We start from the raw sequence: 17277 nt of genomic DNA, 5'->3' as shown, positions 1-17277 counted from the left end.
CCCCCCCCCCCCCCAACTTAAACATCCGTTTGGAAAGGGCACAAAAAAAAAAATTCAAGGTGAGTTTTTCAGTGAAAACATGGGGATATGTTTCACGACAAAAAAGAAAAATGAATTTGTCAATAGTGAACCAAAGGAAAACCTTGAACCTGAGAAGTGTGAGGCAGACATGTTAACCGCTTGCGCGCCGTGCTGTCATGTCCTCGCTGAACATATCCAAATCGTGCGCCCATACGGTACAAGGCTGCTGATCAATCCGTGTTGTACATTCTCACTACTTCTGGATGGATTCATTTGATGAAGTATGAGAGGAAAAAAAAATCAACATGGTATTGGGAGGAAAAAAAAAAAAGAAAGTCAAAATATCTTCCAAGGATTCTTGCAAATCAGATGGAGTCATTCTTCACAGTCAGTTCCTTTCGATCATTGCCATCTGATGAGATATTCCACTGAGCACATGCACAGCTTGGATTCGGCTGATTACATAATTGGACATTTTAATGGCGAATATTAATCCGCAACGGCCCATATTGGGTTTTATAAGCGGGCTGATCGAGATCTGCGAGAGCTCTCTGCTCGCAGTGCAGTGACAATGAAGCCCTTGAAATACAAGAGGCCCACTACTGTGATTTGGGATGTTGTTCAGCATGGATCTGCCAGCACGTTTGACCACATAGAGCGGATGAAATGCGGCCCGACTTGTCAGCACATCTCTCACAAACCTTTGTTGTGAGTGATTGACTTGCTTAATCCAAGTCATAATTTGACTCGATTTGCTTAAAATCTAGTGGGGACTCACTTGACTTCCTTGATTTTTGCCAGTTAAATGTGCTTACAACTTGAAGCTGTTAGGCTCGATGCTTCCGTATGATTTGAATGTATGTGACTGAAGCCAACCGCTGGACACCTCGCTTAATTCACCGGAGTTCAATAAAAATAAAAAATAAAAAATAAATAGTGTCCTATCAATGCAACTATGTGCCTCGGGCCCAGTGAGCTGGACAACTCGCAGCCAAATTGTCTGTCAGTCAAGCACACGTTCATCCAAAATCTCTTTTGACAGGGAGCCTGTGATGTCACTGCAGCCTACGTCAGAAGCTCAACTTCAGGAAAACAACAACACTCACCGGTAATTCATCTGGAGGGGTCAGGAGAACATTTTCTCTCTACCGGTGGAATATGATGATATTTTATTGTTAAATAAACCATCACCAATTTTAAAGATAGAACCTTAATAATATCGCTTGTACTGAGATCCTTCTTGATGTACGTACAGCATCGAGTTGAAAGCAGAGGATAAAAAGGCAATAACCCCTCAAAAGCCATGTCCAGACAGAGACTACCATGGGTGTAATCATGCATGGTATTAAAGCGAGATTGCTTCTATTTTGAAACCCAAACAACAGAATTGAGAAGGTTGTTTTTTTTTTTTTGAGCTTTCCAGATTATGTTGAACCTTGACACAATGATAAGACAGTGAAGCCTGGCTAGATCAGGGTTCGTCATCCTTGTCACTGAAATATTGCAGATTTTTTAAAAAAGGGGGGTTTTAAAGGGTTTTTATAGTGAGCAGCCAAGTCCAAATTTGGAGTGTTATACCTACAATGTAGTGCCACGTTTTTCTGTTTCAATACTGTATTTGTTGTTTTCATAAAGCAGACAACGCACGTTATATGCCTGTGACTGTTGTTGTTTGCTCCGTTTGTACGTGTTGCTGGTCCATGCACCTTCAAGTTTTATTTGTTTGAAGGTTTGGAGTTCCCATCACATGTATGCTAATTTGACACGGCATGACTCAGACTTGATCTTAGTCTTACTGTTTGGTGCTTTCTACTGTCTTTGTTATTAATTTGTTGTTTTATTGTTGTATATATGATATTTGCTCCATATACAGCACTTTGTACACAGCGATGGTTGTTTTAAAGTGCAGGCCAATATGGCTGAATTCATCACAACCATGAAAAAGTCAAATAAATGCCTTTTAAAACAAGATGAGTATTTGATATTTATATTTTGTCAACCATTGGAATGAATATCTTTTCTCATCTCGCGTGCAAATTTCAATATGAACATGTCAAACACATCATTTCCAAATATGTGAAATATGCCAATACATTGAGTATTTTGTAAAGATAGAAGCCAGATTAAATTTGAGGTTGTCAGAAGTTGCAACACGAAGCAAATCTGTTCCCGAGTCCATTCATGTTGATATGCTGTACTGTATACAAATATCAAACTAGCATTTGTGCGAAACAATAACTGTCAGGCACATTTCAAAATGAAAATGCTACAGTGTGTGTTAGGGAATGCTCACATACATTTTTACCACAAGATTCACTTTTTCATCCACTGGTACATATGAATTTTTTTATACGGTTAAATATTGGTTTTAAACTGTATTTTTATGGCCTGGTGGGGCATGGTGTTCAGCTGCATCCCGCTCACTCAAAACCCTGAAATATAAAAGCTTATCGTATGTGCATTGTGATGCTGTGTAATTTATGACACATTGTGCAACTGCAATCCAAATTTTTTAATCACTGCAATGTGGTTGTTGAAGCTCGGCCATTCATGCAGTAGCAAGTCGGTTTGATGTCAAAATGTGCCATGATAGGTTGAGAGGCCGAAGGTGGATCTCAGTTCTCTTCCCAGCTTTCTGCTTCTTTTATACAGACTTTATATGGCTGAAAGGCAGATGAGATGCGACGTAGCCAGCCCATCGCGATACATATTGATGCTGAACTATTTGGAGGACGATGTGACCGTCTACCATTTGTTGACAATGACAGAGAAACAACAGATGACAAGAAACTTTTTAAAAACTAATATATGTGTGTTCAAAGCTTGTGTGAGTCACAGCATATGGTGAATTTTTGCCGTATATGAGTAGGCCAGCAATGAATCTCCCGTGATAAACCACGGTTCATTGTATCCGGCATTTTCTCCTAAATTGGTACAAACAACAAAAACTACAGGATAAAATTTGTGCTTCTCATTAAAACGTAAACAGACACATAAGTACATCTGTGTAAAAGCGCTATCTACATGCATACATTATCAAGTGTAGCAATCACATAGAGACGCAGCGTGTTGCTGCGGCCGCCGATTCCTCTCGAATCCAGACCGAGCATAAAAAATGTAGGAGGGGGACAGAGGACAAGGCGAAGGAGGAGAGCAGGGGGGAGACAGGAGGAGGAGGAAGATGACAGAAAGGAAGAACACTGAAACACACACAAATAAGAGGCCAGACCAAATGGCTGAAGGCCTGCTTGGATAATGCATTAGACCGAGATGGCACTCAAAACAGCTATGCCAAAAGTCCTCTTCTGTCTCTCTCTCACACACACACACACACACACACACACACACACACACACACACACACACACACACACACACACACACACCAACCTTCACTCAAGCAAAAAATATTTACAAAAATAAGTACACGGTGGTGCATTCTAAGCCAATGTTCCTGAACCAGAATAGCACACTGCACACGCTACATTGAATTAAAGATGTCTGCATGAGTTCACGGCGAACGGTGAAATCTGTGTCATGTACTGTACACTTGCAGCAAGGCATGAAAAATGCAGTGAAAATTGCAAACATAGGTTTACACGTTCCCAAGCCATCACTGGTCGCTCAAAAATGGACATAGGATTGATTTTCACTGCCATGTTTTTTTTTTTGACAGATAATAGATAGATAGATAGATAGATAGATAGATAGATAGATAGATAGATAGATAGATAGATAGATAGATAGATAGATAGATCATAAAATCTCACGTTTGCAAATTTTGAGGGGAAAAAAAATTCTAGAAATAAAAATATACAAGAAAAATATTGCTTTGCTGCCATCCAGTGGCATCTTAGTTCCAAGGAACTATGTTGAAGTGAGTTAAGGAGCTTCATTTAGACATTTAGTCGAATTTTGCCGTCATCGTGTTGTCGTCTCGGTGCCAAGGAACTGTGTTTACTTTCGATGACTTTCATTCTGACCAAAGTAGTGCTTTGCCACTATTTCGTGGAAGGATGGATGAATGGAATTCAATGTGTACATTTTGTATAACAAAAAACTGTACGTTGATATGCATATTAATTGTACCTAACGTTGGCGTCGGGAGGAATCCTCACACCTCATAAATCTTCAATTTGGAGGAGACACCAAAAACGGCACATTTTTGTGAAACCACTAAAATCCACACATGCATTTTCTAATCAGGTTATCCTCACGAGGGTCGCGGGCGTGAGACAAGAGGTTTCGGCCCGACCTCGGTTTCAACGTAACACGTTTACGTTTTCACCCCTCCAAGGTTCACAATTCAAAGTCCCGATTATACATAATTCATTTTCCATTTGCCGATTTTGCTGGCAACGAACACCTTTATAATGTAAACTTCATTATAAGACCCAGATTTTTCCCACAAAATAGTGAAAACGCCTTTTTTACAACGAAGCCTGCGAAGCTAAACTGCTGCGGCGACCTTGCTTAGTGTGGGATTCCCCTCTGTTGCTTAGCAACACTACTGATTGACTCGGTACATTGTTATACTTTATGCCGCTACTCACGTCGGCATGGCACATGGTCTAAAAACACGAAAGGACGGCTAAATGCAAGCAAATCTCGCTGTTTGTCAAGGCTGATATTGTCTCTCATTTTCAAAAGGAATCTCAACCGAGACTACGTAAATTGACGACAGTTGGCTTCGCCGGCGACACTGGCAGTTGCCTATGGCGGGTAAATATTTGCTGACTGAATGTTTTCAGAGATGCAGTAGGAACGCGACCGTCGTTTGTTTCATGTCTTATAAAAATCATTTTTTCTTCATATACACGTACAGGTATTTGTAATTGACATGTTTTTACCTCTATAAATGCTCATTCTGTATTATACTCCGTAGTTGGCGGACATTTTATCGGAAATGGTTGCAACGAACTACCGTTATAACGTACAGATTCGTTATGTCCCTCGAGGCATGTTGTAAGGTGGTTCGACTGTATGTGATTTATTTTTAACTTCATGCAGGTGAGGAACCCTACAGGTAAGAACTATAAAAGCTTTTTTCCAGTTTTCTTTTTTTTCCCAGCCCATAAAGCATGAATTCCAGTGACAATATTGCAGAATATTCCAGAGCGCTGATGAGAAGCAAGTAAGCACATTTGTATGACGGGGCACTAAAAGCTCTTTCCTCTTTCATTCTTTTACTGGTCACAGGTGGATGTGACAGCATTAAAAATAGATCCCTTCCATTTATATTTTCACGGACGCTAAACTGCTGAACGCTCACATGCCAAAGCATCGACACGAGAAATGTGCTTCTCAAGTTATGACATGAGAGAAATGTTGAAGCGTAAGACTGTTACTTGCATAATTTTATGAGTAACAAACTTGGCAAACAGGCATGGGCTTCTGTTTCATTCATTCTCATTTTTTGCTTTCTGGCAGGATTACACAACAAAAACAACAAAGGGGACATCTGTGAAACTTTGTGGAGGAGTCATTTGTCAAGAAAGAATCCATTACATTTTGGTGCAGATCTGGATAAAGGTGTAGAGAAGAAATAAGCTCTTTTCTATTACAATAAACAGTGAGATTTATTATCCATCAATGTTTTGGCAAAAGAATCATGACTCAATATGAAAGCGTTTATCTTCTTCAATTAGCGTTGCGAACTTACTAAACACTTAGATTTGCAGTCTTTTAGGCGTTCACTCCGACAATTTGACCTCATTCGACCAAGCAAGAACAACATAAACATAAGTCATAAATTACATTCCAACCATTATGCAAATAAATCTGGGGCTTTATCAATTCAACTTTTCATGTTCCTTGAAACAATGCTGGAAACGTGCACTTGTTAAGCACTCAACTTATATAAGCGATGTATCGAAACACAAAGTACATACAATAGGCTTTATATTAAATATATTATGAATAAAGCCAGGCAACGAACCAAAATTAAGTAATTTTTCCCCCCAAATTGCAGCCGTTGCAATTCGAAAATTGCATTCCTGTGATGTTGCGTGAATTCGATTCATTGTTCAGTCCCAGAAGGTATGAGTGAGTGTGGAATGAATGTGTGGTAATAAATATGATGCAACTCACTATTTCACACAGTGGAAATGCAAGACTGATCACGTTCAAACACATTAATGTTCGTCATGGGGGGTTGCAAGTTTGTTTGGATTGAACCAGAAGCTGCGATCACAAGATGTTTCTTCTTGATGTTCCACTGTGACCGAAATAAGAGCTGATAAAATGGCGGATGAAAGCAATAAAAGCGCAAGCAGCTCTGAAAGCACCCACACACCCCCACAGAAATGAAGAGGAGTCAGAAAGCTTCAGGAGCTCTCCACTCGTATCGATTGTGATCTGCACACAAGCCCCGGTAACATGGGGGTGGGGGGGAATGTTACCGTGCAGAAGATGCTCGCATTTGGCTCACTGGAACACAACGTGGAGCGACTTTTAACATCCGAGGCGATTTTTCAAAGACAAGGCACCCGGCACACCATGAGGAAAATCATGAGCAACGAAGCAACTTGAGATGGCAGTGCAGCGCAGCACACATAACAGAACCACAACTCCGACGCCAATCGTGAGTCCCTGGGTAACCACGTTAAGTCGTACTACCGGGATTGACCTGCAAGAGGCAGCGTGGTTTTGATTCCACAGGGAATCCAGAAACTACAAAGAAGAAAGATTAGTAGGCGAAGGGTATTTGGGATGCTGACATTATGTCTCATGTCACAAGCACAAAGTCTGTTGATTGGCCAGACCTAACAACCTGCGATCGCAGATATTAAACTGGTTAACATTTACGATTGTTGGGCTAGAACAGCAAATCGAAGAGGGGAACATCTCTCAACACAACTCATAACAGAGGATAATCATTCAGAATAATCTGTCACTAACATCCAAGAATCAGGCTTCAGGTGACTTTCATCAGAAGTTTGTGAAAATGCTCAAATTTTGTGTATGGTATCAGTGGCTTGGCTGAGGTGTTGAAGACAAACAAAAAGATGAACCCTTTGAGGGACAGCAGTTACTACAGTGGACATCTTATCATTCTATCAGGTTACACAGTGCATGAACGGGTTAAATATTGAACAGGTTTAAAAGTAACAATCTCTTCTAGGAGATCGGGATGGTAAAATAACACACCCACCACCACAGGATAATCATGAAGGATAATGTCTCGCTGACAAATCCAAGAATCGTTGGAAAGAAAAATATTTTTTGACACACCCACACACATATTTATCACTCAGAATAGTCTCTGAAAGACAGTTGAGATTGTGTATTTTGCCGACTTTAATTGCAAGGGAGTGAAAAGGCTTAAATATGGCCTGGATAATTCTCAGTGTCACGTAAAAATCATGGTGTCCGTGGATTACCCAAAATCAGTGTTGAACACACCCAAACATTTCTGCTCATTATTATGGCACTGGTGGCCCGACCGATTGATTGGCCGGCCAAGTTAATTGCCAAAACTTTTAATATTGACAAAGAAACTATTTTTGCACATGAGAACAAAAAACAAAGCTAATGAAAATCCAGACTGATCAGCCCTTAGTTTTACCATTTGCGATTTTCAGCCCTGAAAGTTTTATGAGCAGACCGGAAAGGGGGAAAAACTGCAAACACACCTCACAACACAGGATAATCACGAAGAATAATTTTTCAGAGGCATCTGACAACTGGGCTTTTGCTGATTTTAGATGGAAGAGAGAAATGTGTTTTTTATCGTTATGTGTGTACCAAATTTACTTAAAACAGGTATAATATTTGAGATTATCAACTCAGCCATTTCCCCAAATAGATCCAAGAGGAAAAATCACTTCCAACACATCCGACAGCACAGGATAATGGCTCAGGATAATCCTTCACAGACAAATCCAAGAATCAATGCAGAGTTCAAATGCTTCAATTGAGTCCGGCTGTGTGTGTGTGTGTGTGTGTGTGTGTGTGTGTGTGTGTGTGTGTGTGTGTGTGTGTGTGTGTGTGTGCGTGTTTTATTGCCCAACACGCAATTCTTTGAGGTTCTATTAATTAATAGCCACATTTTATTTAACACTGCCCCACAATTCCACCCAAAGTCCCTTGTGTGCAGCTCGTATTCCTGCCGCCTCCATCGCTGATTCAGGAGTCCGGCATGCTGTCGTTTTTCTAGGCCAGTCGCTAGTGTGATCAGCAAAAAAAAAAAAAAAAAAAAAAAAACATAAAACAAAGCAGGCAAGCAAACAAACAGCGGTGCCCTCCCTTTTCCTTTCGGCCAGGGATGGGGGCCACTATCTGATCAAACAAAGCATTTATTCCACATCCTACTAGTGCAATGAGCTGTCTATGCACTAGTATGCTTTTTGTCTTCAACAGGAAGACCGTTTTAGCACAGTAGTGGAACGATTACTGTGCAATAAATGACTGAACGCCTTTGTTCCCCGTGACCTTCTTTTCCACTCTTCCCGTTCACACACTAGCAGAAAGCGTAAGATGCACTAGTGGAAAAACTAAGTCACACTAGTACACTGCAGAACAACTGTGTGGAGTTTGTTTCCACTACTGTCTCGCAGAACACACGCACACACACACACACACACACACACACACACACACACACACACACACACACACACACACGCATGCACACACACACTACTAGTCTTGAATTTCACATGTTATTTACAAGGTCAATTTGTAGTTGACAATAATAATGGAGTGTTCAATAATATGTTCAACTTTATGAGATATGAATCGGCTTGATGCGATGATAAGAGTTTGAGTAGTTGTGTTTCAGTGGTTGAATGAATCCTAAGTTTTGAAATCAATGAATAATTGTTTGAAAAATTGAGATTTCAATCTCAATCGAAATAATAATTCATGATTAATTTTATAACCATCACAAAGGATCATAGTAGTTTGGACATGTATAGATGGATAAAAACAATGCTAATAAAAAAATTCAAAAATTGTGTTTCCACTGAGGTAAAAAAAAAAAATTTCCACACCAGACGTGAAATTACAAATTACAACAAAATACCATTTTTGATATGGTATACGAAGAGAAATAGTAATGTTACCTTATACGTAACAGCAACTATCCCCCCAAGCACAAACATAATCAAAAAACGTTAGTATGAAGCAAGTCACACAAGGCACACTCAACAGTGCATTAAAAAAATACATACAGAAATGAACCTACGATTGCGTTATAAAATCTGTGTCTCTTGGATAAAACACAATTTTTTGCACTCAAATCATTCAAATACACTGACAGCTCGGCAACAGATGAAACTCGAAATAATAAGGCGCTGCTGTAAAGGCAGCCGCTCTCGCGGCGCCATCTTGAAAAATATGAAATCATGAAATACATCTTCTGAGTTTATGTTGATAAAAGTCGACTGGCTTCCAGTATTGCGCAATAGAAGGACCTCTTTGACATACTACTGTAACAACTACGTACCTTGTGAGGCAAAACTACTACTGGGCATTTTGGGACTACTTGTTGCATCCAGGAGGCTACTCGGGCGTGACGTTTGCTAGTTGGGCCTAGTAGTATTAATACTGCAGCATAGTAATTTACTAGGAAGGCCGAATTGCATACTAGTCGACCAAAAGTGGCACTAAGAGTGGGAAAACAACATTACCAGGAATGAAAAAAAAAAAAAAACCACTACCAGTAAGACACAGTTGTTCTACTAGTGCGCCTTTGTCATTCTGCTACAGTAGTATGCTCTTTTTCCTTCCTAGTAAGACAACTCGGGGTATTGGTAAGATGAGTATGGCATATTGAAGCTGGAGAGGTTAACAAGTAGTATTTTAGTAGGCGGACTGGTAGCATGCAAATGCCAACCAGGCACAAGGAGAACATCCACACAGGAAGGTTGGAGCCGGAATCAAACCCTGAACTGTGAGGCGACCGTGCTAACCAGTCGACCACCGTTCCACCCCCTAATATCAATATGTACTTTTTAAAAATATTATCTGGTCATTCTATGGAAGGAGAAAACTAATTCAAATGTTTCAAAATGGCACGAAGCGCAAGACGTTCGCATATTTAGCACACGACAAGGCTGTTTGTTAATACCCCCGGATGCTGTTACAAGGAAGGGCAAATCGCATCAGTGCGGACAAAATCTCATCAGACGGATGTACGCGCCGGTGACACGATAACTCAATGTGACTGAGGAAGACGTGCGCGCGCGTGCGCACGCAAGCATTTCTGATCAAGGCCTCCGGGCTTTCAAGTGGTAATCACCTATGGGAGTGTTCGACACGGAACGCCCACTGCGCCTGTGAATTAATCGAAAACCTAGCCACATGCAAACACTACGGAGGACCGGTAATAAACAAAAGAGGATTTTGGCGGAGAGAATGAGCCTGGCTGGTTATAAATAAAGTAACATCTCATGAATGTTTAAGAGCAATCATAGCTACAGAGCTGCACAAAGACAGATTGGCGGCCGCGGGGGGAAAAACCAGGGGAGATTTCTGACTGAAGCTGCCGATATGGCCTCAAATTTACATTCAAAAAGCCTGTCTTTTGAATCAGCACTCCTCAACCTTATTTTGGACCATGGACCGTTTCATGGAAAGCAATATTTTAATGGACCGACTGACAAACAGAGGAAAGGAATAAAATCATGAAAGCATTGTGTGCTGAATGTAGTTGGTTGAAATGCCGGGGAGAAAATGACACCTAAAGTTTGTTACTTTGAGTCTACTCTGTAATTTTGTTGTGCTTATTGCAGAAAAGCCTGCTTGACAAATGGAAATGGGAGCAAGGATTTTTTTATTTTTTGGCAACCTCTGGATTTTCTGCCTTGATTTGAATCCAGAACACAACTCCATATTGCCAAAGCATTTTTAAAGGCTCCACATGGCTCATTTGCAAGCCTGTCGACATATTAATTAAGCAGAGTGGGCTTGGTGTGTCAGAATCACCTTCAGCCATAAACTTGTATTTTAAGTAGGGTCGTCTCTTAAATGCAGTTTTCATTTTCTTGGAAGTTGTCAGCTCTGTTTTTTGTCTCATCATTTAGCATTCTCCCCAAGCCAGTCTTTTTTTTCACACAAATATTCACTAGCTTGTGGGCTTACTTTTTTTATACACAGTAGCACCTTGACAGATAAGTGCCCCGGCTTTGAGGTAGTCTAGCCATGGAGCATCCATTTTTTTTGCTATGTGTTGCTATGCAAATTTTTTTTTTTTTTTTTGGGAGCCAGATTCGGATATGGCAAAAAAAAAAAAATTAACAATGTGGTAGAATATGTTGGTGTTTAACTATGGTATTCTCTTTTGTGAAAAGCGATGCTGTTCCATGTGTGTTTAAGTAGAAGTTGTTTGATAGTGTTTTGTATTGTATGTGAGCAACAAGATAGTAGACTATGGTCATTATATCCATCCATCCATCCAACCTTTTTCTGACCCGCTTTATCCTCACAAGGGTCGCGGGGGCATGCTGGAGCCTACCCCAGCGATCTTCGGGCAGTAGGCAGGGGACAAACGAACAACCATCCGCGCTCAGACTCACAGCTAGGGACAATTTTGAGTGTTCAATCAGCCTGTCATGCATGTTTTTGGAATGTGGCAGGAAACCGGAGAACCCGGAGAATACCCACGCAGACACGGAGAGTACATGAAAACTCCACACAGGGAGGCCGGAGCCGGAATCGAACCTGGTACCTCTGCACTGAGGTCGAATCATCTCAATGTTAATTATTACACATGACAATTTGACATTTCAGTACAGATTTTAACATGGATCGTGCAAATTGCCACAGAGGATTTGCTTTCGCAGGCCACATAAACTGACGTGGCGGGCCGGATCTGGCCCCCAGGCTTCGAGCTTGACACCTGTGCTTTAAATAGTTGTGCTTCAATACATTTAAATTTGGATTCAGCATAGGGGAACTTTAAATACCACGGATTTACAGGGGTTCACCGTTCATAGCGCAGGAGGCATTTTATAGTATATACAAACGACGGAACACAACATCAATGATGTTATCAATGTCTTGCTCAAAACGTTGGGAGTGACGGTGCAAGGTTATTGCCTCCGGTCGCCACACGACTTGTTATGAAAGCCAAAGTGCATTCAATGTGCTTGGGCGTGTTTGATTTCTAACCCGCTCTCCAGGCTTGCTATAGGTTAGCCGTGGAAGAGGAAGGAGGGCTCCTTCCTCGCCACATTTCCCGGGGATGAGCAGTTTGCCGGGCCGGGGTTCATCTCGCTCATACACGGTTGGCTTGATTTGAAGGGATGAAGGGACAGATGCTCGTCCACGCTGTCAGAGGCCTTCTCCCTCTATGACAGCACCACCGACTCCCTCCTCTTACATAACCCAACACCCCCCACCTAACCACCCACCACAACCGCCAACGCCTCCACCTCGCCACAGCGCCTGCCTTTATTGGTTTATTTATCTTGTTTCCAACCCACTATATCAACACACAATTCCAGCATGTTTTTTTCCAGCTTGACGGATATCCTTATAGAATGGCACATTGCGTATTTGCTGTATGGATTTTAGAAAGGGCAGAATCTTCTTGGTGTATGTTTATGACACCAAAGGATTTGGCTAAACAAACATTTCGAGAGGGTATTTTTGTTTCAATGAGTAATGTTGGATTTAACTATGTTTTTCCGACATTGTAATTTGCATTTTGAACATTTGCATCGGAGTTAACTAACAAACGTGTTGAGATTAGTCGAACTGGACATCTGCAACAGGGTGGTAGATATCTCAAACTGTACTTTGAGATATCTACAATTTGATTCTGACTTGTCAGACTGACATCAGGCACTTCACCCATTTAAAACTATAATACATCTCTCTCTCTCTATATATACCGGTATATATGTGTATGTGTCACTCACACTCTCTCTCTCTCTCTCTCTCTCTCTCTCTCTCTCTCTCTCTCTCTGCGGAAGAAACAAAAGGGGGGCGCCTCCATATTGATGCTGTGAATTAAAGATATCTTGAACTGAAATTTGGACGAATCAAAATCACACTGTAGATAATTGAAATTGGAGTTACAGATGTCTACAACAGTGTTGCAGATATATGGAATTCACTATCAGATGTCTGCAACTCAGTTTGAGATATCAGAGATGATGTCATTGTGACGTTGCCGAAAGCAGTTTCATTCATGTTTGACTTACAGATATTGCTAGTTGTCGTTTCGTCTCGTCACAATGACGTTACACATATGTTGAATGAAAATTCCAACATCCTTTGGATTCTACGTCATATTCCAGATCGAAAAGCTGAGCTTTTAAAATGTTAAAGGTGCTTGCCATATAGGCTGTATTATTTTTACAATGGGTAGAAGAGGTTGATGATGTATGTTTATGACCACAAGGATTAGGGTTTGGCAAAGAAAAACAATTCAGTAGGCTTTTGATAATGTTGGCTTCAAATGAGCAATAGATATTAGTTACACATTTGACTTAAGTCACAGTACTTGCTTGCATAATCACACACTGTTGTGATGTGTAAATAAAAGCAGAGTATATAGATGGGGGAGAGGGGAAAAAGGCACCGCATTTCCTTATCTCTATCCAGGCTGCGTCTCTGCTCAGGGGCATCATTGAAAAACTCAGCCTCCATTTTGCCCCTGTACTGCTGCTGCTTCTTCTTCATGTTCTTCTCACCTCCGTGCTCCTACTGCCTCGCGCACACATCTTACAATGCGGCGTATGGGATGAAAAAAAAAGACAACCCCCCTCCCCCAAAAAATGGACGATGCGGCGGCTCCACACCACATTGCCACATACTCATGCATGGCAAGGAGCCGTTCTTTGAATCTCATGCTCAACAAGCGCGGCCCTTCCCCCCGCTTCGGCTCACATACGTGCAGCTTGTTTAATTAATGCTTCAGAGGCAGCATCGGCTTGTTTTTTTTTTTGTTTTTTTGTCTAAATCCCACCTACCTCCCCTTAACTGTAATTGTCATTCATGTAAATACACTATGACCCAAAATGTAACGCATGTAACGCGGCGGTTTCATTCATAATCTGTGCTGGATGCATGACAGGCTTACAGGCGTGAGCGTTGCAGAGGACACATTCATTAAATCGGGATCGTCACCGTATAAAATGGAGTCCATCGATACGAATGCAAGTGATGGCATTTCATCATCTCATCCAAATGAGACACGAGGCGATGGTCAAGTGTTTCGCGTTTCTCAGCTTTACATAACTGCATTCCTGACAAAAATGCACCATTTTCTTTTCGGGCCTACGACACCTGAATCAGCACAGAAGCCAAGGCGTGTTCCAATCTATAAGCATTAGTCATCAAATGCACAAACATGATCTCCATGTGTGCACTCAAACTGGATCAGTCCTGTTCTGTCCTTCCCACATTGCTGCCTACCACAGTCACAGTCAATGGGAAGGCTAAGAGATGACAAACTGGAAGGATTACAAGAACATTTATGGTGGTTTACTGGAGGGATAATAATAATAATACATTACAATTTTGTGCAGGGGGGGGTGTCTTTGCAAATGAGATGCGCAACAGGGAGCAACAGTATAATAAATGGCGTTAAGCAGACCGGAATAGGTATGTTTTGAGCCTAGATTTGAAGAGGGTTAATAAATGGGCATCAGAACAATTTTCCCTATCAAGGCCCGAACAGTTTATCCAATTTTAGCTAATCTAGAACTGAAGAGGGTTAATGAGTAGGTCTCGGAACCATTCCTTATACCAAGTTCCAAAGAAACCCTGAGTTTAAGCTAGTCTAGATTTGAAGTGGGTTCATGATTTGCTATCAAAACTATTCCCTACACCAAGGCCCAAAGAAAATCTCAATCGTCGTTTATTTGTTAAGAGGGTGAATGAACTCATCTCAGAACCATTATTCCCAACTTGAAAGCCCAAGCATACCATCTCATTTTACCTCATTGAGATTTGAAAAGGGCTAATGAACAAGTGTCAGAACCATTACTTACACACAGACCCAAAGAAAACCGCAATTTTAGCTCGTCAAGATTTGAAGCGCGTTAATGAACCAGTATCAGAACCATTCGCTGTGCCAAGACCCAAAGACCTCAATCCTAGCTCCTCTATATTGAAGGAGTGTTAATGAATGGGTATGAGGACCCCAAGCATATCTTACCTGGTCATACCACTCCCGATTGGTGCAGGTGCACTCAGGCCACCATCCTCCTTGTCCACTTGAGTTGTTGCCGTTGACTTTGGGACCCCCTTTGGATTGGCCCTTAGGATTGGGGCCTCCAGGCCCACCGCCAGACATCATCTTGCCCTTACTTCTCCCTAAGGTGCCCCCTCCACCTCCACCTCCTCCTCCGCCGCCGCCACCTCCTCCTCCTCCTCCTCCTCCACCCATGTTGCCTCCTCCCCCCGAGGCCGGAGCGGGTAAGGTTTGGCCTCCTCCGTACCCGGGCGGGTATCCGTAGGGCTCGGCCTGCCAGTCTCCTCCATAGGCCGGGGCGTCCATCCTGCGCAGGGCCGCCATGCGGGTCACCTCATAACATTCTGGGCACTTGCAGCAGTGGTGGTGTTTGTGCATGCTGGCTGGGCGGACGCTGGGCTGATGTCACACGGCGCCGCGATGGGCTAAACGGAACACAGATGCCAGCGGAAAAGCGCACTAATCACAGGAATTTGAGAGAGTTTTTCCCGCCCTCTTTTGTCAAATCCCGTCGCTCTCAGCTTCTCGGATGCGAAGCAAAGGGGGGGAAAAAAATGGAGATGGAGAGGGAGACGGGATGCCGCAACAGTAAAAGAAAAACTACAAAATGGGCACGGCGTCTTTGTCCTCTTGAGCGTAGAAGATCAAATATTGTATACGATCACAATCAGAGACCAGCCCTGATGAGATGAGAATCCTCTTGGTTCACAGTGATGCGCATATAAATTCATATATATGGACATATATATGGATATATATGTTTTGCTTATACATTATATATATTTACACACACAAATACATATAAAAATATGAATATAAACAGACGAGCACGAGTACAGATATGTACAAGGATAATTGAATCTATATATAAATATCTATAAGCGTGTGTACAAATATATATAGCTATATAAACAATATGTATAAATAAACAGTGTCCTCCGATGGAAAAATCTTGCTCTTCGACCCTCCGTGTCTTCCTGTGCGCTCAAAATTTGCTCTTCTTTTTCCCCCTGCGTTGAAAAGGGTTAGTGCCGCCTCTTCTTCTCCCAGGCTGCAGAGAGGAGCTGAGCTGTGATCGCCTCTCAGCCAGCTTGCCCTAGATGTGGATTATTCCGAGGATGCGAGCGAGCAAGGGAGGAGATTGTGACGAGGGAGAGAGAGCGACAGCCAGGAGGAAGGGAGTGAGGGAGGGAGGGGGTGGGGGAGGCTCAACTACGTAGCAGCATCCCTCTCGCCTCGAAGCGACCCCCCCCACCCCCAACTCCATGGCCTCAGCCAATCAGCTGCAAGTGCAGCCATCAGCAGCAGCGGCAGCAGCAGAGAGCATCCGCTCGATGCTCTTAAAGGGACAGGCGCACCTCAACGTCACTGCTATGACTGAAAAAAGGTTCGAACACGTGACTGCGTATAGGGTTGCAAAATTCTGGGGGTTTTAAAAGAGGAAACTTTCCATGGAAATTCATGAGAAGAAACCTGGAATTAACAAAAACAACGGTTGCCTCATAATACTGCACCATACTGTTCATTTTCCATGTACACATCAAAAATATGATTGTCGATATGAAATTATGAATTACCGGTCTTTTTGAAATATATTGATAGCCTGTCTGCACTGCTATTAACCCTATTCCACATCATCACCGACTTTTCTACTGCAAGGATGCACTGTTATGAAATCATATTTCTGCTTGTGTCTGTGATTACGTCAAATATGAACCAAAATCAAGTTATTCCCGAAGCCTGCTTGAAGAAATGCATAAAATGGGTGGCAGGATATCTTCCTTTCACAGCGATGACATCAACACACGTGTAGCAACAAGATTACACGCTTGGGCCCTGCAGTGGGTGGCCGTACGGCTGAATGGATGGATGGAGAGCGTGTATGCACGTGTGTGTGTGTGTGTGGGGGGGGGGGTGCGTATCTGTGTGTGTACGTGTGTGAGGGGGAAGAAATGCACTCGCTTGTGAAGCTTGACCAGCCAGCCATTTTTTTTGTGGTTGTTTTGTTTTCTTTTTGCAGTAATGCAATGAGACTGCATGTGTAGCTTTCATGAATTGATCAAATACACACATGACGCATCGTGACACAAAGGTGTTTTTTTTTTTTT

General features: G+C 42.1%; 1 protein-coding gene across 13 annotated transcripts in view; it reads right to left on the bottom strand.

The window, feature by feature from the left end:
• Positions 1–17277, bottom strand: part of dlg3 (discs, large homolog 3 (Drosophila)) — an 89545-nt gene that overhangs the window by 52831 nt on the left and 19437 nt on the right. For 6 of the 13 annotated variants that reach the window (XM_019871220.1, XM_019871222.1, XM_019871223.1 and 3 more), the window contains exon 1: positions 15134–16308. The exons of 2 other annotated variants lie outside the window; for them this stretch is intronic. In XM_019871220.1, coding sequence (XP_019726779.1) covers positions 15134–15547 — 414 coding nt within the window. In that variant the 5' untranslated portion in view covers positions 15548–16308. Of the gene's footprint in view, positions 1–15133; positions 16310–17277 lie in introns of those variants that run through there. 5 more of the 13 variants (XM_019871228.1, XM_019871231.1, XM_019871221.1 and 2 more) reach the window with 4 other exon arrangements.

The sequence above is a fragment of the Hippocampus comes genome, unplaced genomic scaffold, assembly GCF_001891065.2.
Source record: "Hippocampus comes isolate QL1 unplaced genomic scaffold, H_comes_QL1_v1.1 scaffold83, whole genome shotgun sequence".
In the NCBI taxonomy this organism is placed as follows: domain Eukaryota; kingdom Metazoa; phylum Chordata; class Actinopteri; order Syngnathiformes; family Syngnathidae; genus Hippocampus; species Hippocampus comes.
Note: the sequence above shows the minus strand (reverse complement) of the source record. Positions and strands in the feature narration are given on the sequence as shown.